The 24364-nt window shown below is 45.3% G+C and overlaps 1 protein-coding gene across 11 annotated transcripts in view; it reads right to left on the reverse strand.

The window, feature by feature from the left end:
• The window catches only part of RNMT (RNA guanine-7 methyltransferase), a 480952-nt gene that overhangs the window by 96483 nt on the left and 360105 nt on the right, over nt 1-24364 (reverse strand). For all 11 annotated transcript variants that reach the window (XM_069620807.1, XM_069620798.1, XM_069620799.1 and 8 more), the window contains one exon: nt 14470-14587. In XM_069620807.1, coding sequence (XP_069476908.1) covers nt 14470-14587 — 118 coding nt within the window. The remainder of the gene's footprint in view (nt 1-14469; nt 14588-24364) is intronic.

The raw sequence follows: 24364 nt of genomic DNA on the forward strand, positions 1-24364 counted from the left end.
AGGACTGCTGTCCGTCGTTTACTGCACGAACGGTAAGTTTCGAGTAATTCTAATGTCTTCAAAGTCTTTACTAATGATGTTTGTTTTGCAGGGTTCCGGCGATGGCGGATGACGGGCTGAAGTGAGTTGAAGATGGAGCCCGTGTGATGAATAGAAGCGCCTGGAAGCACGTAAGTAAGCGTTTGTTGCCTGCTTCACGATGCGCTCTGTCTCTTTATTTTGCAGGTACAAGTTCGGAGCGGCTGCAGGGTGCCGGAATACCCACTGGGTTAGATGTGGAAAGGAGTAATGGCACGTGAGTATTAAAGTTGCCCAATGTCTTTAAACGCACCTTGTTTTGTCTTTCAGATGCGGGATGCAGCGCCGAAGGCCTCCGGAGCGTGCGAAGGGTTGGTAAGCTTTTGTCTTTCAGATGCCGGAATGCAGTGTGAAGACCTCCGGAGCGCACGAAGAGTAGGTAAGCCTTTGTCTTTCAGATGCCGGAATGCAGCGCAAGGCGTTGGTGACAGCCGATGGACCAGGTAAGTGAAGAGCTGTCACTGAAGACCGTAATGCTAACCTGTTCTTTCTTGTCTTTATAGGTGTTGCTGAAGACTGGATTCAGGATGGTAAGCCTTTTTCCTTAGGCCCAGGATCAGATGCAGAAGACACGATGAGCGTTCTGCTGCAGAGGATGCAGAATAACGCAAAGCAAGATTCATCCATCGGGTGTGGTTTAAATAGCCTGTAGTGCTTAGGTGTCTCCTTCCACAGCCACGCCTAGGTAAGAAAAGAGTTCCTGCTTTCCAGAAGAGTTCCAGTGTTCTGAATCTAGGGAGTGGCTCCTGCCCCACCCAACAGGAAAAGTAGTTCCAAACAGAAGAGGATCAGAGGCTCAAATGGCAGGCAAGTAAGCAGCATGGTCTGCTGCAGGTAAGTCCACCCAAGCATTATGAGCCCGGCGCTTCCAGAGCTGGGACTGGGCATATTTATGAGCCTGGTGCCACTGGCGCCAGGACTGGGTCCAAAAGGTCCCAATTGGGACTGGTTGGCACTCGGAACCTGGGTTACGGATCTGCTTCCAAGGGAGTTGGGAAAACCCTGACCTTTTGGAAGCAGAGATCATGACAATTAGGACTACACGTGTAAGCAAAATCCAACCTTTGGTATAAGTCTATGCCACACACTTTTTGGTAGTGAGCTGAGCAGTCAGGCTTATCCCTAGAGGGAATGTGAGCAGTAGTTGAAGTTACACAAAAGTATCACAATCGCAGTGGTTCAAGTAGACACTTCCACTCAAGTTTTCTTGGTAAAAAATACTTATACATTTATTTAAACAATCATTTAGAAAACATTCACTAGTAGAAATCACCTTTATATGAAACACCAATACACTACAGTAACAAACTAAGTTGTAGGGACAGTTTGTGCTTCCCTGGAAAAGGAGCCAAATGGCACTTCAATTAAATTCAATGGGAATAGAAAGATAAGTTTGTACAATGGATTTAAAAAAAAACTTGTTAGGCAATACACAGGTTCAGTGTACCAGGAGGGTCACTTCAATTCAATAGGCCAGGCCAAAGTCAATAGTCGAGTGTTCTTGGATAGGGCAGATCAGTTCTGGTAACAAATGGAGAAGTCTTTGTAAAAGTTCTCAGAATTAGTTTGGACGAAAACGAATGATATGTTGGGTCACATGCGGATCCACCAACTTTCACAGTGAGTTAGGATCTCTCAACCAGATGGCACAGTACCTTACTGTGAAGCAAAAAGATGCAGCTGAAGACGGTTCCCGGCAGTTCCTGCAGATCTTGCTGTTCCTGAGCCTCAGTCGTGGGGACAAGAGGGAGGACTCCTGCACTGCATGGGATCGTCTGAGCAAACAAGATGGAGTCACTTTGGTTCAAGTAGCCGTTGCTTCAACAAACTGTTTCCCTCTCCCTGGCTAAACCTTAACTAGCATTGAGAATGCTATCTAGGTGTCTTCTGAGCTGATTGGTCCCACCAACTCAAAGGCAGAAGCCGTCCTTGAAGGAGCTTCTGTCGAATGGAGTTCTGGCAATTTGGATTTGCAGCAGGGCTTCACTGGGCAAACCAATGGTCCAGTGGTTGCAGAAGCCGTCCTCTTCCAGCTCGTCTTTGGTTCTTTCGTTCCAGTGGTCGACTCTCCTTCGTCCAGGAGACTCTCCTTTTAAACAGTTTTCTCCTTGCCGGACGGACAGTCAGCCAGCCAATTACGCCAGAGTGCATTTGGGTCTCCAAGGAGACTGAGCACAGGGATTTTCAGGCACCTCCCTCACTTCCTGGCCACCCCAGACACCCAGGCGCCAAGGGCGGACTTCAGTCCTGAATCCCGCCAAAGGCTCACGAACAAAGGGACCAAACCTGGTTTGGCCCGCAGAGTTAGACCTTTCCACAAAGAAACTGCAAAAAAGATGACCAGAGTCTTTTTACAGAGGGGTCTTAGGCGCCAGATTGAAAAACATGGCACCCCGATTTTTTAGCTATCAGTGTTCGGGAAAAATCATGGTAGTTTGTTATAAAACCACTGCCACCAGACATTTCAATAGGAAAGGGTAGCTTTTGACAGCTACAAGAGTGTTTAGACCTAGGGGATACTAAGTAACCCCTCCAGCACTCTATAGGAAGGCAGCGTGTGTTGGGTCTGAGTTTAACGAGACTAGTAAAGTCAATTTAACTTTACAGTCTCTGGGGAACAGTAGTTCATCCCAGAGAAGGTATTTAAACCATGGGAAGTCCAAAGGACATCCCTGTGCCACTGCACTAAAGGTGCTGTGTGACACAATGAAAAGATAATGTCTATGGAGTTGTCTAAAATTCCATAATTAAAGAACACAAGAGTAAAACGCACATCAAAATACATGAGAGCATGGGAAATGGGGTGCTCACTCTCCAGGAAAAAAAATCAAGTCCTCAAAATCCAGCATAGTTGCTTGGGGTCTCTAAGGTGAAGGGAATAAGCACATTTCTGAGAATTCTCCCCAACAACTACCTTTTCAGCTTTCAGATTCAGACTTTTATGCAGGAGCCAAGTAATGAGAATTCTCATAAATGTGCTAATTGCCTTCACCTTAGAGACCCCCAGCAACTTTGCTAGATTTTGAGGACTGGATTTTTTTTATCTGGAAAGAATAAGCTTCCCCCCCCCCCCCCCCAACTCATGTATTTTGATGGGCTATTTACTGGTGTTCTTCGATTATGGAGTTTTAGATAACTGCATCAGCATCATCTTTTCATGTGTGTTACATAGTACCCTCAGTGCAGTGACACGGGTATGTCTTTTAGACTTCCAAAGGTTTAAATACCTTCTCTGGGATAAACTACTGTTTCCCAGAGAATGTAAAGTTAAGTTGACTTTAGTCTTTTTAAATTCCTAGACCCAGCACATACCATCTTCCCATAGAGTGCCGGAGGGGTTAACTAGTATCCTGTATCCAGAAACCCATGTAGCAGTCAAATGCTATCCTTTCCTATCGAAATGGCTGGTGGCAGTGGTTTTACAACTACCATGATTTTTCCCCAACCGCGAACACCGGCAGCTAAAAATCGTGGGAGCCATGTTTTTCAAGATGGCGCCTTAAACCCCTTTGTTTAAGCAGGTCCCGTCTGCTTTTTTCGCCATTTCTTTTTGGAAAGGTCCTTCTAGTGTTTGTCTCTGCGCGCCAAACCAGGTTTGGTCCCTTTGTTTCTATGCCTTCGGCGGGCTTCAGGACTGAAGACCGCCTCTCGTGTCCGAGTGTCTGGGGTGGGCAGGAAGTGAGGGAGGTGCCCAAAACTCCCTGTGCTTAGTCTCCCAGGAGACACAAATGCACTCTGGCGTGATTGGCTGGTCGACTGTCCGGGAAGGACAGCCACCCTGCTGGGTGAGTGGCAGCTAGGCTGGAATCAATGGGAGAAAACTGTTTAAAAGGCAAGTCTCTTGGTCTGGAAGGCAGAGTCGACCACTGGAACGAAAGAAACGAAGACGAGCTGGAAGAGGACTGCTGCTGCAACTCCTGGACCGTTGGTTTGCCCGGTGAAGCCCTGCTGCAGGTCCGAATTGCCAATTTCATCTCGACAGAGAAGCCCCTTCAAGGACGACTTCTTCCTTTGAGTTGGTGGGACCAATCAACTCACAAGCCACCTGGATACTATTCTCAGAGCTGGTTAGGATTAACCAGGGGGAAGGACACCAGCTTGTGTGCTTGACGACAGCTACTCGAACCGAAGATCTTCCATTTTGCCAGCTTGTTTGACCCGATCCCTGTGCAGGAGTCCCCCAGACGTCCTCCCTCTTGTCCCCACGACTGAGGCTCAGGAACAGCAAGATCTACAGCAACGAACGTCTTCAGCTGCATCTTTTTCTTCATATTAAGGTACTGTGCCAACCAGATTGTGAGAACTTACCTCTCGCGGTGAAAGCTTGTGAAACTTTCCCAACTTGCAGGCCTAATCAGCTTGTGACCCAACATATGATTCTTTTTCGTACAAACTACTTCTGAGAATTTTGGCAATGACTTCACCGTTTACTGCTTTTTCCTATCCAAGGAACTGGTCCATTGACTTTGCCTAAGCCTATTGAACTGCATCGGGTCCTCTAGTGAACTGAAACTATTTGCACTGCCTAAGAAAGTATTTGTGATCTACTCTTTTAACTTGTACCTTTTACTCCCTTTGAAACAACAAATGCTATTTTACTCCTATTTCAGTGGAGCCTAATTTACTCAAACTTATTGGTTTGGTATTGAAGTATATTTGTGTAGGCTATTAATTTGCCTCCTTCTAGTGAAGGATTTCTAAATGACTAATAAATTAATAAATATTTTACCAAGAAACAGTTTGTCTACTTGAACCACTGTGATTGTAAGACCTCTGCGTAACCTCTTTTACTGCTCACATTCCCTCTTGAGATAAGTCTGGCTGCTCAGCTTGCTACCACAGGTTGGTTTTGCTTACACCTGTAGTCCTAATTGTATGTGGTGATCCCAGAGGGTACTGCATGCAATTATGCTTAACACTCCCAGCCAATCAAACAGCCTTGTTGGCTTGTTGGGGGGGGTGGGCGGTGGGGATGGGCAAACCTTTCTGGACAGCCAGCGGTAAAGGTAAAGGTGCACCGAATTAATAAAAAGGTTTACTGCCACCAGCCATTAAAAGGTAAGTTTGTCCTTGTTACATAATTGTTACATTTGAAATGAGAAAGGTGCTATGCAGTCTCTTCCCAGTACTCCACATAAGGTTGGGGGTAGGGGGTGGCTGTGTGCTGGTCTAAACTAATAAAATGTAAAAGTGATCCAAAGATCCTTTCTACCCCTAGGAACTGTAGTTCTCACAAGGTTAGCCAGAGGAAGTTAAAAGGGGAGCCCCGAGGGCAACCCAGCAACAATAGGCACGTATTGCCAAAACGTTGTCAAAGAGGATAACTTTTAAAAGACTATGGAGAGTCATAAAAATGAGAATCTTTTACTCTCTTTATGGGTGATTGTGGGAAAAGGTTCCCACACAGAGGTAGAAGGAAAAATAATTCACTAGTAAGAGCACAAAGTTATGGGTTGACAGATCAGGAAGACATTGCTATGAAAATCTTACCTAACAATTCTCTCGATGCATTTCACAGCAAGAGGCGGCCTGGCTGTATAATCAGGACAGCCAGCCCCCCACTGGGAGCTTGATCCTTTCAGGCAAGGTGAAAGACAAAGGGCTGCTGAGTTTTTGACTCCTCCCTCACTTCCTACCTTTCCAGACACTCCGGAGACTGGTCGGGGAATCCACAGGATTACTGGCGAAGATGAAACATGCTTTTATGCTTTGGTCTTTGTACCTTCCAGAATTGTGGTGTGTTTTTATAAATGTGTTTGACTCCGTTAGGCAGGATTTGATGTGGCAACCCTGTGGGAGACTACACAACACTTGTCCTCTTGGTATTAGGTAACCCACCTTTTGGTATAGGCCTGTACTACACAAGTTTGTAGTGCGACTGAGCAGCCAGGCTCATCTCAAGAGGGATAAACTTGAGCTGTAGCAATGTAATCCACAAATACAAGTAGCCAAGTAACCTGTATAGTCAATGTTTTTGTTAAAATATTTAACAGTAGTTTTTAAAGCAACATTCTTTAAAAAGGGTAACAATCAAATATACTTTAAATACTTTTCCCAGAATCAACATAAGCAAGTAGATACTCTTTAGAGCTGCTTTTTACACACTTCATACAACTCAAGGCGACTTATGACAGTAATGGATTTATATATCACTAGTAAACTTTGTAGATTCAGAGGTTGTAGAAAGGAAAGGTTAAGGGAAGGAACAAGGTTACACAGGTTCTCAGAGCATGTGAGTACTTAAATCTTCCAATGAAGTCTAGATAAAAACCTTTCCCCAGCAATAATAGTTGAAAACCAAGTTATCATCTCTGAGGGACAGTAACTATCAAAGTCAAATGGACTAGAAGAGTGCAGGGAGCCAGGACAGCCAAAGTCAATTGGAGCACAGTCTATGGAGCTGAGGCACTTCTTAGATGACAAAGTCTTGCAAAGTTTGAGAGTTTGTTGAAGAAGAAAAAAAATCACTGTAGGGTCACAAGTGGTTATACTTGAAGGGTAGAGCTGAAATCAACTCTAGCAAAGCAGCTACTGCAAGTCTCAACGGAGAAGAGCAAAGCTAAAGACACAGCGGTAAGTACCCCAAGTCAGAAGAGTACCGTTGGTTAGAAGAGTGGTCCAGCTGGCTTCTGTCTGGTTGCAGCGATGCAAATCCTGTGTTCCTGGGCCTCAGTCGTGGGGACAAGAGGGAGGCTGTCTGGAAGACTCCTGCGGCAGCAATGCGAAGGTCGGCAACAGCTACGGGTTCTTTTCAGATCAGCGGCACTGCGAGGTTTCCGCGCTCGGTAAACAGCCCCACCGTGGATCTTGGATACCGATTAGGCTTCCTTCACTCCTTGAGTCCTGCACCCTGTTGAGGGGACTCCATCTCTGGTTGTCCTGCTTCTGGAGGGTCCTGGGGAGACTACTGGATCTTCTGGCCGGATTGCAGACATTGCACTAGACTACGGATTTCTCGGCCCCTGGCACTTGGTTCCTGCAGCAGCAAAGTACAGCCTGTTGGGGAAGATGGTCCAGTGGAGTTCGACTTGGGGTTAGTTGGTCCCACTAACCCAAGGGAAGAAGTCGGCCCTTCCGGAGCGTCTCTTGTCGATCAGAAAAAGGAGTTACAGCACAGCAGCAGGACTCCAACAGGCAATTCAAAGTCCGGGAGGATGCATCAAACTTAGTTCACGGTTTCTTCGTCGGGTCTTTCTCCAAGTGGTCAACTCTGCCTTCAGTCCCAAAACCCTCGCCTTTTAAGCAGGTTTCTCCCATTCATGCACAGCCTAGCTGTCACTCAAACAGCAGGGTGGCTTTACTGAAACGACAGCCAGCAAGCTAATCAGGACTGGGTGCATTCAGGCATTCCTAAAGATATAGGACAGGGGAATTTCAGGACCCTCTCTCTCTTCCTGCCCTTCCAGACCCACTGTAGCCAGAGGCGTGTTTCAGCAACGAAGCCCGCCAAAGGCAAAATGAACAAAGGGCTCAAACCTGGCTTGACAGAGTAAAACCCAAGAAAGACCTCACAAACAGAAAGTGGTGAAAAAGAAGACCATGCCATTTTGACAAAATGGTCACCAATGGGTGCTATACTGCAGCTGAGGATTCAGCCTGCGGTAGAAACACACAATAGTAGGAAAGTTAAACCACTGCCACCAGCCATTTAAATAGGGAGGGTAATATAAAAAATGTTACATGAGTAAGTGGGATTCAATTTCATTTTACTATTCTTGGGAACTGTAGGTCACACAAAAGTTATTTAAACCTTAAGAGAAATCTAAAGGATTTCTCTGTGACACTGCACTGAAGGTGGTGTACGTCACCATACAAAAAGCAGATGCCTATGGAGTTTGTCAGACTACAAAAACTAAGGAAACACAATCCAAACCAGGTCAAAACACGAGAGGAAAAAAGGCTCGCTCACTTAGTCCAGGGTTAAAATTATAAAGTCCTAAAGTCCAGCATAAGAGCTGGGAGTCCCTAAGGTTGAAGGGAATTAGCACAGAAATTAGACTTCTCCCCAACAGACTATGACCAGTACACCAAGACTTAATTTGGCGTATTTGCATTTAAAACACTTTTTTTTATAATACTTCTGGTTGCATTTGCACTGAATCTGGTGTACTACAGGTTCAGTGTACTTTCCTACAGCCCTCTCTCCCTCCTAAGATAAGCCTGGCTGCTCAATCTATCTCTATCCAGCACTCCACATAAGGTGGGGGTGCTGGTGTCACCTAACAAAATGTAAAAGGGAAACAAAGATCCTTTCTACTCTTGAGAACTGTAGTTCTCACAAGGTTAGCCAGAGAAAGTTAAAGGGGAGCCCCAAGGGCAACCCAGCAACAATAAGCAGTATGTGCCAAATGTTGTCAGAGGAGCAAATTAAGACTATGGAGTGTCTTAAAAATGACACCCATAAAAAGAGTAAAAGACAGTGTGGGAAAAGGTTCCCACTCACTGAGATTTAGTGACAAATTATTAACCAGTAAAGCAAAAGGTTCTGGTGTTGACATAGGTCAGGAAGATGGATCATTGCTATGAAATTCTTACCCAACAGGGTGTTGATTTTTGGGATGGGGGTTCTCATTCAATTCATGCAGGGTAACTGCTGGAATCCTCGTAGGGTGTCTTCTTGGAAGTTCCTGGACGACTTACTTGTTCAAAAGTCTTCCACAGGAACTCTGACTTTTGGCTGCAACAGAAGCCTGTCTCACTCTGCCTACAGCCGGCTCCTAGACCACTAGGGTCCCTCTTCTGCCTGAGTGAACTCATGCAATAGAATAGGGAAGGAATGGATATGTAAAGGATTCTGTCTGTAAAAGTATAACAAGCGTTTAAAATTACTTACTTGTGAAAGAGTTGGTAACAGAGTGAGCAGTTACAAAGGTTCTTACCTTGAATGTGTGTATTGCCATTCTGACAAGTACATACAAGGTTATTTTACTCACCTGTGAATTGGTTGTCCCTCATCCCCAAAAATAATGCGTTTGGCTTCACTATACTTTTCCTGTTAGGATATAAATGTATGAGTGTCCCCAATTGGGTCTCGCTTCCCCTGACTTGCTGTTAACCTGTCTAGAATAAGTCTGCCTTATGTTATGCTTACCTTTAAGTTGCCGATAGCTCGTTTAAAAAGTACATGGAGTTTACTTACCTTGGGTTAGCTGTGTGCCATCCTAAAATAAGTTGCTTACTTCAGTCTGTGTCCCACTGACCTGAAAAACAATTCTAATCATATATTAAAACATTAGGTTTTACCTGCCTAGAATAGCTGTGTGCCATTCTTAAAAAAGTGTTCTGTAGGTGTAGCTGACCTTGGTCTGCCTGATGCAATCCTAAATTAGTGTAAAGAGTTATTGCTTAACTTACTATTTGTTTCACTGAGCTGAAAAGCAATTTTAATTGTATATTACACCAAACGTTTCTACTCACCTAGTATGACTGTTCTCCTCAAAGTAGAAATAGGTATATACTGTTCCTTGAACCTGTGTTCCACTATTTGAAAAAGTATCCTGGTAACAGGGTTGGTTAATTGTGTGATTTCTTTGCTGAGTGTCACTGCATAACTGACAGGGTCTACTACCCTTGACATACTGTAAAGTAATGTAATAGTAACTGGTGGTTTTACTCCCCCATGAATAGCTGTGGCCTATACTAAATGTGTATGAGCAGGTTTGACTTGCCTAGAATTACTGTTCGGTATTCTGAAGAAAGTTTATACTTTAGTCTGTACCTTCAAGCATTGTGGTGTGTTTGTATAATGTGTTTATGACTTTATGACCAGTACTTGCACCAAGACTTAACTTGGCCTACTTGTATTTAAAATCAATGTTTATTTTTTAGGATACTTCTAGTTTTAAGTGTTCATATTGACTCCTTGGTATACTACAAGTTCAGTGTCCTTTCCTACAGCCATCTCTCCCTCCTAAGGTAAGCCTGGCTGCTCCATCTATGCTACCATGTACTCAGGTGGTACAGCCTTATACTAAGAGTGGAGTCTTGTACTGTATCAATTGAATGGTTTTAATAAGCCCTTATTTGGACTTCAGAAAAACTGTCCCAACACTTGTCCTTTGGCCATCTTGTCTTTTAGCCTTCTTCCGGGCCTGAGGCCAGGAAAATCCTTATATGGACTTCAGTGCCTGGGAAAGAAGCTTTTGGCGGGCTACTGGAGGGCTCCGTTTGCTGCCAGCAAGTGGGCTGGGACCGCCTGGTCCCAATCCACAAACTGGTGCCAGTGTGCGAGTGGTATGCATGTTTTTTGCCATCAGTGGTCCTGATTGGACCACTGCTTGGGGGGGGGGGGGCGTGCGTGTGGGGCAGGTCAGTCATTGGCTAGTGGGAGCTGCTGCTCTTACCTGGCTTTAAGGATTTTTAGGATATGAGGATAACCCCTGCACCTACTGTATTGCATTTAGTTATTTATTTAGCACCCTTTCCCCACTTGTGTGATCTCAATGCTCTTTTTACTCGGTTGGAACCGTAGTCAATGTGGTTGGACATTCTAGGGAGTTTAGCTTAGGCGATGCATATGTGCATGTTGCCGTTCTAAGACTTGGGTGGCTGGCAGGACTCGACTAAGCAACCCAAGAGAGGTCAGACGCATGGGTCAGTGCTATTGAGGGTTGGAGATAGATTGCTATTGTTGAGAGAGTGTATGTGAGGCCAGCTATACAAGTTTCCTTTCGGGTGGTGGTCGCTGCATGCTAGTGGCAGAGGTGTTGAAGTACGTCAGGTGTTTCAGGCTGATGACTACGTGTGAAACTAGACCGATGTGCTTGGCCTTAGCCGTATTCTATCGTGCATGGATTCTTGGCCGTGCCTGTGTCCACACTAGTGGTGAGAGATATACGTACTGTAGGCTGCGAGATTGCTCAGCTGGGCCAATATTTGTCCAGGTCTAGAATAGAGTCCTACACTAATGGGCTTAGCTTTCATACTGTAGCAGGTATCCGCATAAGATTAAACAAAGGAGGCTGCACCTAGATTTGAGAATCTAGTATAGTGGGAGAAAGGCTTATGTTTCACGGTGCAGTAGATTTAGGCATATGGTAGACAAAGACTGAGCCTGTGCCTAGATCTGAGAATCCTGTACAGTGGGAGAGAGGCCTAGGTATCAACAATGCAGTAGGCGTAATCATACATTAAGCAAAGATGGAGGCTACACATGTTTGAGAATCATGTATAGTGTGCAAGAGGCCTAGGTCTCAAGATGCAGCAAGTCTCATCATATAATAAACAAAGGAGGAGGCTGCACATTGATTCGAGAATCCTGCATGGTGGGTGGGGCACCTAGGCTTCACAGTGCTGCAGGTTTCTGCCTATAATACAGTAGGTTTCTGTAGTGTAACAGACATTGGTGGTTTGTTGTACCTAGATTTGGGAATACCTTTGTAGTGGGAGATTGCTAGTGTTGAGAGCTTCCCTGTAGGAGCGATGCAGATTAACAGTGGCAGTGAATTACTTAGTGATGGGAGTGTGCTAGCCTGGGCTACTTATCTCATTTGTAGTCTTTCATGTGGGCCGCCAGGCAGGGGCACAGTGCGAGTGTTGCGAGTGTGCCACAGCGAAAGCTGCTGGCTTACCTGGAGTACCATTCGGCTGGGAGTGTTGCAGAGCAATATGTGGTGGTGTGTCAGGTGAAAACCGCTGCAAGAGCTGCCGGCCCCAGAGTTGTGATTGGTGAATTTCAGGTGGTTTTCTGTGTTGCGAATGTGTAATGGAAGGGAATTCCAGATTGGCGCTTGAAGGAGGAACCGCCAAGTCTTAAGGAGCTGTGGGTGGGATCACTAGGCGAAATGCAGTGCAAGATCTGAGGTTCCTGGAAGGGTGGTAAGGGATAATTTTGTCTTGAGGAATTCAGGGCCTGTGTTGTGGACTGCACGATGGGTGGTACACATGGCTTTGAAGGTGATGCGTCGAGCAATAGGGAGCCAGTGGAGGACTCTCGGGTAGGGCTGATGTGTTCTCTGGCGGGCAGGTTAATGAGCAGGCGTGCTGCCGCATTTTGGATTCTTTGGAGTTTCCTTAGTTGGGATGCTGGGGCTCCTAGGTAGAGGCAGTTTGCATAGTCTGTAGAGAGATTCTGGAAGAAACTGATGGAGCCAAGACTCCTATTCAGCTACAAGACTTGCAAGGATAACGTGGACATGTCGGAAGGAGGCTTGGAGACCAACTTCTGCTGCTGCCATGGAAGAGCCCCGTCTGTGGAAGATCTCCAGCAGTCCTGTGAAGGAGCTGCGAGCCTCGGAGTGGGGAGAAGGAACATCCATTCTCGATGTCAGCTCAGATTCCTACGAAGAAGAGTTTTTGGAAGTGCCCCAGGACCACCCAGTGGCCGACCAGCTCAGAGGTTGGGCTACCGTGCTGCAGACGTCGTTCCGTGTTGAGGCCTGGAAGTTGGGGGCCGGGGTATCGGCAGCTTGTGCAACAAGACTTACCTCTGCGAAATCTTGTGGTCCTGCATGAAGGAGCCCCGGGATAGCAGGGAAAGTCTGACTGTGGCAAGTGAATCCCTTTGCGTCGGTGGTGGTCATCCGAAACTGCTTACCTGCATCTATTCCTCTCCTGAGAGGGGCCCTGCATCGAGTTCCAGTTGAAGAATGCAGCCGAAGACCTTGCACCAGCAATAGTCCACGACCTGAGAACTGCTCAAACCTGCAACCCCTGGGACTCAAGGGCAGGAAAAGCGACCTTGGATCTTCTAAAAGCGACCTGCCAAGTCTGATGAAGAATCGGCGTACATGGGGTTAGTTATAGCGATACAAGCCTGCCCCCCTACCCCCCCCCCTTTAAACGTTTGGTAGCTTTCAGAAACGTTTAGATTTTTTGTTACGCCACTGCTCCCAACATGCTTTCCAAGAAAAGGTTTATTTGAAAGGGTGTTGCATAACACTTCCTACATGGAGGGCTAAAACCAGCTCAAAATGGTATAGGTACCTCAGCACCTTATGTTTTTTGCGTACTTCAAATAAAGCAGATGTCACATTAAAAAGCAAAAGCAGTGGATCGCTTTCCAGAGAAGTATTGGTCTTGCTAGTTCCCACAGCTGTTAGAGGGACTCAATACTCTAGTGCTCCGTTCTGCAGAAAAAATATCCGATTGGCCCACCGACACCGGAATTTGGAACATCCTTCCTCTGGTCTACTCTTTCCCCCATCCTGTCAGGACAGCTCATTTATTGCATATGAAAAACTAACATGTATGGTCCTGTGGCAGAGTGCAAGCTTTCACCTGGATGTGACCATTATGGTTTTTAACAAGCCTGTGTCATTTTAGAAATTCTATTGTTTTAATATCCAACAAGAACCAGGCAAGTGCACAAAAATACAGCAAATGACCTCAGCCTTGCCTTCTTTTGCACAAGCTTACATATATTAAAACGTTTGATAAACATAACCAGTAGCCCAGGCTACAAATAAAAAGAATAAGTGGTTCATGTTGGGTCCTTAAAAAAAAAAAGTTTTATTCACTTCTAAATTAATATTCAGGATCCTGTTGACCACGCTGTTGGCATTTTTGTCTTTCTGAAAACCCACCAGAACTAAATCCCTCCGCCCCCCACTCCCTTACAGCACATTATTTTAAACTTTTTTTTTTAATGCACACTTTTAGGAACTTTCCCCAACCTACCATATACCAGGTCATCTAGTCAATGTCTAGGATATGGCGATCGTACCCGTGTACATTATGGCAATACACGACATAGGGTGCGACTACCACCAGAATGCTTTATTGAACACACTGAAGCCATGAACACATCCGCTTTTATAACCCCACATACAAATTACACCGAAACCCCAAACAAGCACTGAAACATTCCAAAGAACAAATCCATCAATCCGCAATGAATGTACCCATATGTACTACATTTTGGCTTAATCCTTACCGTCTTATTGGGCTTTGTCAATGCTGGTTTAAAAACAGCTGACATTTAAAAAGATTAACGATACATACAATCCGAATACCTGGAGTTTGCTATAGGCAAGCACAAGAGACTTTATTGAAACTAAAAAAAGCATAATTTTGTGTTAAAAATTTTAACGTTGCTAAAGGAACAGACATTTGGAGGGAAGCGGACTACAGACCACCTCGAGGATTTGAACAGAGGTGTTTGTGACCCTCATTCCCTGCAGTAAATGGTACCTCCAATATTGGCAGATTTGAACTCTGGACAGTTGTCTAGTTAGCTGTGCTGGAAACAAGCTGTATGCGTGCTAGACATTAAAACACGCCTGTGTTGAGTGGACACAACCTCACTGTTTTGATACATAAAACAAAAAAATAAAAAAAAGACAGCGATTGCCTCCATCGTGAACGTAAACAACGCTCAGCAGGGAACAGCAGCAGGGTGGTGTTGGCATATACCAAGGATTACACAATTATTTGTTATGTATTTCAAATTACCTCTAATGACTGCATACGTTCTAATAGACTCCTATGTTCTTTATCCAGAATCTTCTCCTCATAAAATTCCCGAAACGTCTTTTTGTAGACTAGCTTCATCTTGTATTTCTTTGCCATTCTGTGAGAAAATAAGTCAATGCAGAACAAACGACATTAATGAAGAATCACCGTTTCAGAGCGAAAACAGTACGATTTACTATATAACACAATCGTCCATTTCGTTGTTGTATTCCAGTGACATCCTGTGGCTGCTAACAGGATTACAACACCTAACTAAAAAGTCAGTGCTCTGCAGCAATCTACTTTATCACAAAACAAAATTACAATGTACGTGAAAAACGGACAAATCTAGCCTCATTTTTAACGTCTTTTTATATGGACAAGTCGGTAACATTTAAAAAATGGCGTCTTGTAGCAAGCGCACAGTCAAAATATGAATTCAAATTGTTCTGTAACACTCACATGGACGAGTAAAAGAATAAACGGCATGATAGCTATGCGATTTAAGGCCATCTCAGACAGAATGATTAATTGTTCTGCCTGCAAGTACAATTAAACTGTAAGCAGGGCCGTTTCTAGCCAACTTGTTGCTCATGATACACTTGAATGTGCCCCTCTAACTGGCACACGTCACCCCCAAACCACACCCCTCAATATCAATAAAGCATTGCAGTGGTGTAACTTTGCTGAAAATGTTGGGGGACATGACAACGAGCGGATGGTTGCTCTGAGGGATCGGTTCGACCAAATTGTTAAAATCAATTTGGTCAAATTGTAGATTTGACCGATTTCAGTCACCACCATTAGTTTGAAGCTGAAGATACCGAACATGAAGAGCAGTGGTTGCAGGGGTGGCCCCCTCAACCCATGTTCAGTATTTTTGGCTTCAGCGGTTTTGGGGCTGTCCCCTGCTTCCTCAGCATTGGTGGCAGGGAACCCAACAAAAAAAAAAAAGAAAAAGGACGCTGCAGCGTCAGATCTGACACGCATTAAAGGGATGGATCTGACATTGCAGGTTACAGGAGAGAAAGCGGATGGGGAAAAGGTAAGTGGGGGGTTTATGGGTGTACTGGCGGTTTGAGGAGACATGGGCTTGGTTTTTGCACCAAGGTAAACCGTAAACATTATTCGCAGCTAAAATTACTACGGTTAATTCCGCCATGATTTTGTTAGTTGGTCAAACAACCTAAATCCCTGAGGGATAACACTGAACTACTACACCACAAGTCTATTGCTGACTATTAGAACTTTCATAATACTGCTGGCGTATCTTTAAAATTCAATTGGGCCCCACACATCTTCAGTCGGCCTGCCATGCAACCAGTGACACAACATAACATTCACAAACTTAATTCCACTAGAACATACAAACAACGCATTATTTATCATTCATTTAGACACAATAGTCAACACACATGCTTGCACGCACGCACAACTCACTCACAAATGCACCCAGCACCTCCACTGACATACAATGTGTGCACAACACATTTATATGTACATTTACAAAAACACATGGAAACAGTGGCACAACGTCCATTAAGCAGACCAGACTATCACCCCCTGATAGCTGAAATTTTGGGCTACGTTAACTTGACCTAGCCGAACTATAAAGCTATAGCTGGAAGGACCAGATTCACTGGAATGTCTGCAATTTGCCAGATGTTTTTCTTTCATTCAAAGGCAGAAACCATTGGTTAGTGCAGTGGGTGACTATTTTTAAATGCCATATAGCTCCACACTATGGTTCTGCACATGCACCTTAAATGTTCTACGTGCTGTTAGATTTTTGTCTAAAAGATTGACCGATTATAATTAAGGCATGTTTTGCTGTGTGCAAATGGCTCCAAGCAGTGGAGTACCGAGCAGGAAAGTCGCAAGGGGGTGGTCAAGTTGCCCTCCCTCACCCCCCCATAGCTCTTTTAAGAGCCAGAGCGGGACATTTATCATTGGCCCACCTCTCCCTTTCGGCACCCCAAAGAGGGTGCCCAACGGCGAAAGTGTCCCGCTGGCAGGACAATGTGCGCTGAGCAATTCCTGCTCAGCATGCTCATTGTCCTAGCAGCAGGACACCTTACCCGTTCAGAATGGCAGAGGTGTCCCACTGCCAGGACAACGTCTGAAGGTGCTCCGGGCAGCACAGGGTCCCCACTTTGCTCTGTATCAACAGAGTATTACGAGAGCCATTAGGAACTGACGGGAGGGAGGTGGGTACTATTAGTAGGGACTTTTGTCCCTTTAGAAATGTGAATGGTTGGCAGTGATCAGAAGTGAGAAGGGTGCATAATGTTGCATGCTTTATGAAATAATGACGTTGGGCCTCATTGGTTTGCCGGTCCGGTAACAACGGTACCGGTAAGCTTGCCGGAACCGTTGTTACCGGACCAGCAAACTACAAGTTATGCTTGCGGGTGCCTTCCCGCCCACTAGGACTGGCGAGTGTACCAGCACCTGCGAGCAGAGCATGTCGGATGCACCGGCACCATTCTGAATGGTGCGGGTGCATCCGACCTTCCCATTCAGCCCTATGGGTTCTAATGGGAATGAGGAGCATTTTTTTCTGGCGCCTGCGAATGGGCAATTACCTAGTCCGGTGGGGCCATAATGACCCGGTAATTGCCCATTCGCGGGTGCCGAAAAAAAAAAAATCACAAGTTTGGTGGCAGCCTGCCGGTTTTACCAGCAAGGCTAGCGGCAAACGCAGTGAGGCCCATAGCTTTAAAACCCAAGGAGGATTTGTTAGGCTCACATTAATCTGCATGATGCTATTGTGACTTTGCATGCAGGATGGGGAGAATAAAACTAAAACCATACTCCCATTTCTCAACCTATTTCTATGACAATGTATATAGTGTATGGTTTGTTTACTATGAAAGGCTAGTTTATTATGTAATGTGGTTTGCTTCCAATGCATTGCTATAGATAATTATATGCATTATATAAATAATAAGCACATGAAATGTAAAGCAAAACCTTAATACATTTCTTTATCAGCCAAGCCTGGAAAGATGTGCACGGTCGCTTAAATTGTCCACATCTCAGTTTCACCCTTTAACCAAGTGTGTGATCCTGAGCAAATTATTTAATCACATTGTGCCTTATCTGCAGCTCTAAGTGATTCTGATTCACTTCAAAGCTTAGGTTAATGTATCATGCTATTATAATGGAAAAGCCTAATTGCTATAGAGTTGCTTCACATTTAATAGTGCAATTTAGGTATTTTGCACCACAAAGTTATTTGTCACTTGGCTTATTTATGGCAACTTATTCTAAAGTCACGTCTGTTGGTGCAACCCATACGCAAATTAGGAAGTTTGCGTGTATTTTGCCTCAGAGGGCTTGGACAGAGCTCCCCAACAAACAAACAATTTTTTTTTTTTTTTTTAAAGTACCTCAGCTCTGCTTTCAAATGCCGCCCAGGCCATGTCTCATGTTACACCGACCTAACCTCTTCGCTATCACGCGCCTCCAGACAGAAACCGGGAAGCTGAATGAGCTTCCTAGTTCCTGTTGGTGTGTCGCACGAACACAAAGCCGGAAAGCGATGCTCTGTGCTGCTGGCCCCTGGAGGTGCTGTTGCTAGCGTGACAGCACAGGCGCCAGGCCCTGCAGCACCCAGTTCAGCACCCTGGATGCTGACTGAGCAAGGCCAGCCAGGGTGAGGGACTGAGCCACGCAGGGCATCCCAACCCTGAATGGGTTGCATCGCTGCTGCCAGACATCTCTGCATTATGCAATGAGACAGCGCAAGCCTTGCTGAGCGCACCCCTGCCAGGCTTGCGTTGTCCAATTAGATAATTGATGATTGCGGCCCCCCTGCCCTCCCACCCAAAGATGTGTGGGACAGAAATGCATGCCACAGACGTTGGGGGGACCAAACCCCTTGTCCCCCCTATAATTACACCCATGAAGCATTGCTAAACAAATGACGCTGATTTAATTAAATTATAATTCAAGTACTTCCCACACGAAATCTAATGTGAAAACACAGCTGTTGCTGCCCAATTAAATGGTTTTTCTGTCAACTGCTCTTAATGAAAGTCTTGCCCGAAAGCAGTTTCAAACTGCACGTAGTGCCACACTGCAGTGTGACCAGCGTACCGGGGTCTGAGGGTCCACTGGCCCTGTGTTGCAGGAATTGTCGGTTCGTACCACCTCACTCGTATTTTACAAGAGGCAATACTAGACCAACCATATGAATTATTTTCCAATAGTAGGTTATCATTGCGATGTGTCAGCCACCCCACTCCACCCGCCCCAAGAAACGGGGCTGCCCGACCCCTCCTCTACCTCTTGGTATCACGTCTCCAAGTTAGCCTAATTCCTCTTCCGCTCTTATCAGGTTATCGATAATTAGCATAATCAAGCTCCTGATTAAACATGTCCTGTTTTGATTGTATTTGCATTGCAGGTTTGTTTTGCTGCTGATACGTTAACAGGCTATTTCTGGATCAACAAAACTAAACAAATGTATCAACTATTTCTATAGGCCTGTTATGGCAGTTATTACATAGTATGTTAAAACCAAAATAAATATTTAAACAAAAAATAACCACCATTATGTATTCGGGATAAGGAACATGCCAATATTTGGCAATAGAGTAATTAGGAGATGGCAGTAGGTTTTCTTTTAAGGCGGGAGGACGTTCAAAACTATTGTGAAGCTCATCAATACTATAGCTGCAAAAAGCGGCTTCTGCTGGCACATGCCACAGACACTGCCTGTGTAACAGTCTAGAGCGGGGCTCTACGAAGAGGTTACGTCTGTTCTGGCATAGATTAGATTCAGGAGACTTTAGCAATAGAATCCAGGATGGTATGCAGCCTGTAGTAAATGCAGAACTGTATGTAAAAGGTAAATGTAACCCAGAATAGACAGAACTCATATTTGCTGCCTCACAGAACAAACGTGCTCAAGCATGGATAGAGGAGACCAGTTGGTAGGAAGGAGAAAGCTACACATACCATAGCATGGATAGTGGATGTAGATAAAATACCAAAAGATGTCTGGTTCCAGACAGACTTAGATTAGAAGTGGGACATGGTTTTCAAATAGTGTTGCCATAGGGATCAAAAGAATAAAGTGCCTGTGGTGTGCAATATATCAATGCTCACTATTATAGTGCAAGCAACACACTAGCCAGTGAAACCATGAGTGAGGCTGTTTTGAAGATCATACCCCGATGAGGAAATTTCTTTGAAGGGCTGACAATTTTGAAAGGTTTAGGGACTGGCAATTTCGAGAGGCTAGGCAATGCAAGATTAAATTAGATGCACGGCATTACACAGTGGTTAAGGGGAGAATCTGGGATTTGTGCCAACACACCAATTTCTGCATTTGAACACTTTCATTACCAATTCTTACCATGAACTAACAATCTTATTTTATAAAAAACAGACTTGAAAAGTACACCAATTACATTACCAAACATTACCATTTTTTAAATAAATGATTATAGAAGGAGTAACAGAATGATTCTAGCTTAATTCTCTCCATCATCAAGAGAAGTATTTAAGTACCAGCATACCAATCAGTGTGATTTAACAGATTTAATATGGGTTGGTCTTTTGCATTTTAAAGCTTTACATAGCTCCAAAACACCGGCTTGTGAAATTGTCATTTATAAACGTGCAGAAAAACTTCACTTTTACAAAAATACAAATCCTTTTTTTTGTCAAACAAGCAGGCTTTAAAATATGCTTGCCCGCGTCCTGCACCATCTGGTCCGCTCCCTTCTGTCTACCACCCTGTCTACCACCCCTTCCACTCAAATAACCTACATAAAACGAAAGATCAAGTAATGGGCAAAACGATGCCACCAGCATTTGAGGAGGCAAACTTCACAGAAGACTGTACAGTAATGTACAAGATATTAGATGATTTGACCAGGATCCCTGTATTGTATGCTGGCAAAGCCAGGATACAAGCATGAATGCTTTCGTTCCAAATGTGGATACTTATTCATATCTTGGACTAACAGTTTATGCTCATCGTTAGAGGGGGATTACCTAGGTTTTACAAAACCATCTGAACAAACCAATTTCTAGACCTTCACCATAAGGATGCCATGTTCGTTTTTATAACAACCCCTATCTGGTGCAGGTACATTGCTGATGATCGCACCCATTGTGTTGCAAGACCAAGTCCATACACAGACAGGTTTATAAACTTCAGACATAGGAAACGGTCAGCCAGCCTTACAGGAATGTGCTATTCTAATCTTGCATAGGAACACATCTCTGCAATGAGTGCTTAACACACTGAGCTAATTTCTGAACCATTGTGGCACTCAATTTACCAATATGCATTTCAAACGTGGCTATTGCACATGACCAACATAATTCCCACACGAAAGAATGAATACTGCAGGAGTTGTACCGCAAAGAACACACTATATATACCACAGTGAACACAAAGCTTACACAATGAATTGATCGAGGCAGAATGTACTTGTCAAAACAGACAGGCAATCGGTTTAGCGCCTCAGCAGCATGCCATACAATATCCCGAGGTGTGCTATTTAAGTCTGGTGAACAAAGATCAGGCAGCCTTCAATAGTTAAAACAGCAAAATGGACGTTTAGCTCTGCTTGACCAAGACAATAGCACTTGGATGATTCATCAACAGCTCCATGACCCGGTACCCCAACCAAGCTTCCACAGACCTAGACAGACCTAGACACTTCGATAGCAAGGGAATAAGGGCCACCTAACCCCCAGCTCCGACACCTATGGAGAACAGACACCATTCACACCACACAAAATTCATTAGAATACAGAAGGGAATGCGCTGCGCTAACACCCACAACAGGCAGGTGGTCTAGAAAGGATAGCAGCAACTAACCCCACCCATAGCAATACAAACTAAATCAAACAAGATGTGCCACAACCAGGATTCTCACCCCATTAACCCTACCTTCAAACGTTAATGTTAAAGGACATTTGTACCGCGCACTCACCACCGAAGTGGTCCCCTGGCGGCTCTGAAAAAGGGGAGGAGAGGGGGTGGGTTAGTGGGAGTAAGCTGGAAAAGTGCAAGAGAGCAGTGATGTGCTGTTGACAGCCTCAACCCGGTGGGTCCGTTGGCTGGGCTTGGGGTGTTTTGTGGTCCGTAGTCGTGTGCTGTTGTGCAAGTCTATGTGTGGTTTGTTTTGTTGTTGCATTGTTGTGAAGTTTGTGCGGATTGCAGCGTTTTAGGTTTGTGGTTGTGTTTGGTTATAGTTTGAGAGGTGTATGCAGAGGGATGGAATTGTTGGTTAGTTGGCATTGCTGTCCTTGCAATTGTGGAATTCCATCTAGGTGTGGCACATGCAGACAGTCACATTTCTATCTAGATGCGACTCAATAGGTTCAGAATTCTAAGTGTGGTGCATGCTGATCATATATGCTAAGTCACATTTCAGAAATTCCATCTAAGTGTGGCATATGCTAACAATCACATTTCTGTCTAGACCTGGCGCAGACTAAGCTTGAGAAATTCCATCTAAGTGTGGCATATGCTAATATTGCAATTATGGGATTCTATCTAGGTGCGGCACATGCCGACACTCACACTTCCACCCAGAAGAGACAGAAGCCAAAGTTCAAAATTCCATACGAGTGTGGCACATGCTAACAGTCATATTTCTATCTAGATGCGGCGCAGGCTAAAGGCAAGAGTCCCGAGTGTGGCAAATGCTAGCAATCACACTTCAATCTAGATGCGACGCAAGCTAGGGTTCAGTCCCATACATGCGTGGCACTAGCATATTCATCTCATGGCAACATTTACATTCCATTTACAGTCGTCACAAGTCTTCATAAGTATATATTATTAAAGTCTACGGCAGTCTACACTACGGAAGGTAAGGTAGAGTGACAGGGGCTTTCTGGAGTAGAGTGATTGCTCTACACCCCACCCCTGCCACACTCAGTTTTGTTGGTGTCTGCTGGCTTCCTTGGCTTACCCTGCTGACACCTGCAGACACTTCGTGTATCTGTCCTTCGCCTCAGGGTCTCCTTAGCTGTAGGGGCTGCCCTGGGAAGGTGGCTTAAGAGCCTTGATGGACCAATAGGGGTGAAGGGGCGGGGAGGGAAGGGGAGCCGCAGGAGAGGGACGCTTCGGGGCATGGCAGGGGCTTGCCGGGGCCACTGCTGGCCAAAATGGAGGCAGCCCATGCCCAGCCTTACCTGGAGTGCAGCGCTCACCTGCAACGCCGAGATGGAATCAGGCGTTCAGGGAGCGCTGGCAACTCCATATTAAAAAACATAGGCCTCAGCCTGACCAATCACTGGATGGGGACGGGCAGGGAGGAGGGAGGGAAGGGGAGCCGCAGGAGAGGGACGCTTATGGGCATGGCAGGGGCTTGCCGGGGCCACTGCTGGCCAAAATGGAGGCAGCCCATGCCCAGCCTTACCTGGAGTGCCGCGCTCACCTGCAACGCCGAGATGGAAACCTCTGCACTCCTAACTCACCCGAAAATTCACACAACCAATCTCGCCCAGCAAACCGCACAAACCTTACCACACCACAGCAACAACAAACAAACACAAACAGCACACAAGGTCTCGCCCAGGTCCAATACCTACACAAGAGCTCAGCGCACAGTGTATACCGCACTGAAGCCGCCAACAGCACACCACTTTTTTCACTCTCCTACTCCCCCCCCCCTCTTCCAGACTAGCCCAACCCGCCCACCTTCTTGTTTACAGATCCGTCAGAGTGATGGTGCACGTTAAATACATTTGACTTAATAGCACCTCCCTGGGTGTTTATAAATCTTAAACTAGTGAAAAGGGGGGGGCGGGGGGGAGCCTTTCCCAATCAGTTCCCATTATTTGATCAGAGACAATGTTTCCATTTTATCGCCCTCAATTCAAAGCTCGATTGTCATGGCACCATTGTGGCCAGGGCTGAAAATACATTTTCGCTCAAAATGAGGCATGCAGGGGTTAAATGACTGCGAGTGTGGGGGTGGAGACTTGTGCACTTCATGCATGAAAGCGTTCTTTGAAAACCATTGTAACTGAAGCATCCGCAAGGATTAAATTATGTTTGTAGATCTTGTCTGACATGCATGACCCTCTGAGGGATGCTGTGCAAGCGCATGCATGATTTTGTCTGTAACAGCGTATTAGGAAAGATTTCTTTGCAGCCCCCTTCCTTCCCCCAAACTTTCTGCTTTTATTTTTTATTGACCTGCTATTTTTGCCTTAAATGTAACTACACTGGGTTTTGCCCATCTGTCATGGGGAAACTGAAATGTCCTTCATGTTGTCAGTACTGGGAAAAATTGTTTTCGTTAGTCTTGTTACTACTTTCGGTAAATTTTTATCATTGTATAATGAAGTACAATGGGGTACACTTTGTTTTGCCATAGACTAACAGAGGCCATTTGGTTACTATAGGTGCGCTAAAGGGGCAAAGCTGGTAGAAGCAGTTGCCTTTTGCTTTTTTTTGGTGGATTTTGTTTTAGCCTTACCTATTCTGGGACCCCTTGATGCTAGGACCACAAGAGGGGGGGTGTGTGTGTGTGTGTGTGTGTGTGTGTGTGTGTGTGTGTGTGTGTGTGTGTGTGGCCAGGAAGTGGGTTGGGACTGCCAATCCACAAACTGGGGTGGGGGTGTCAGGGTGGGCCTGAGTCAGGGTGGAAACATGCACCTGTCCGAGTGAAAGTGTGTGCGCGAGAGATCTGTCATTGGCTGGTGGGTGTTTCAGCTCCAACCTGTCTTTTTGGATATGAAGAGGACCCCTGCAGCCACGAGAGGCCCTAGAAGAAACTGAAGGAGCCAAGAATCCTGTCCAGCTGTAAGACTCGTGGTGAGACGGGAGACCCGTTGGAAGGCGGCCTGGCGACCAACTTCTGCTTCTGTTCCGGTAGAGCCCTGTCTTGTGAAACATCTCCAGCAGTCCTGC

Source organism: Ambystoma mexicanum, chromosome 5q (assembly GCF_040938575.1).
Source record: "Ambystoma mexicanum isolate Mex_15411 chromosome 5q, UKY_AmexF1_1, whole genome shotgun sequence".
Classification (NCBI taxonomy): Eukaryota; Metazoa; Chordata; class Amphibia; order Caudata; family Ambystomatidae; genus Ambystoma; species Ambystoma mexicanum.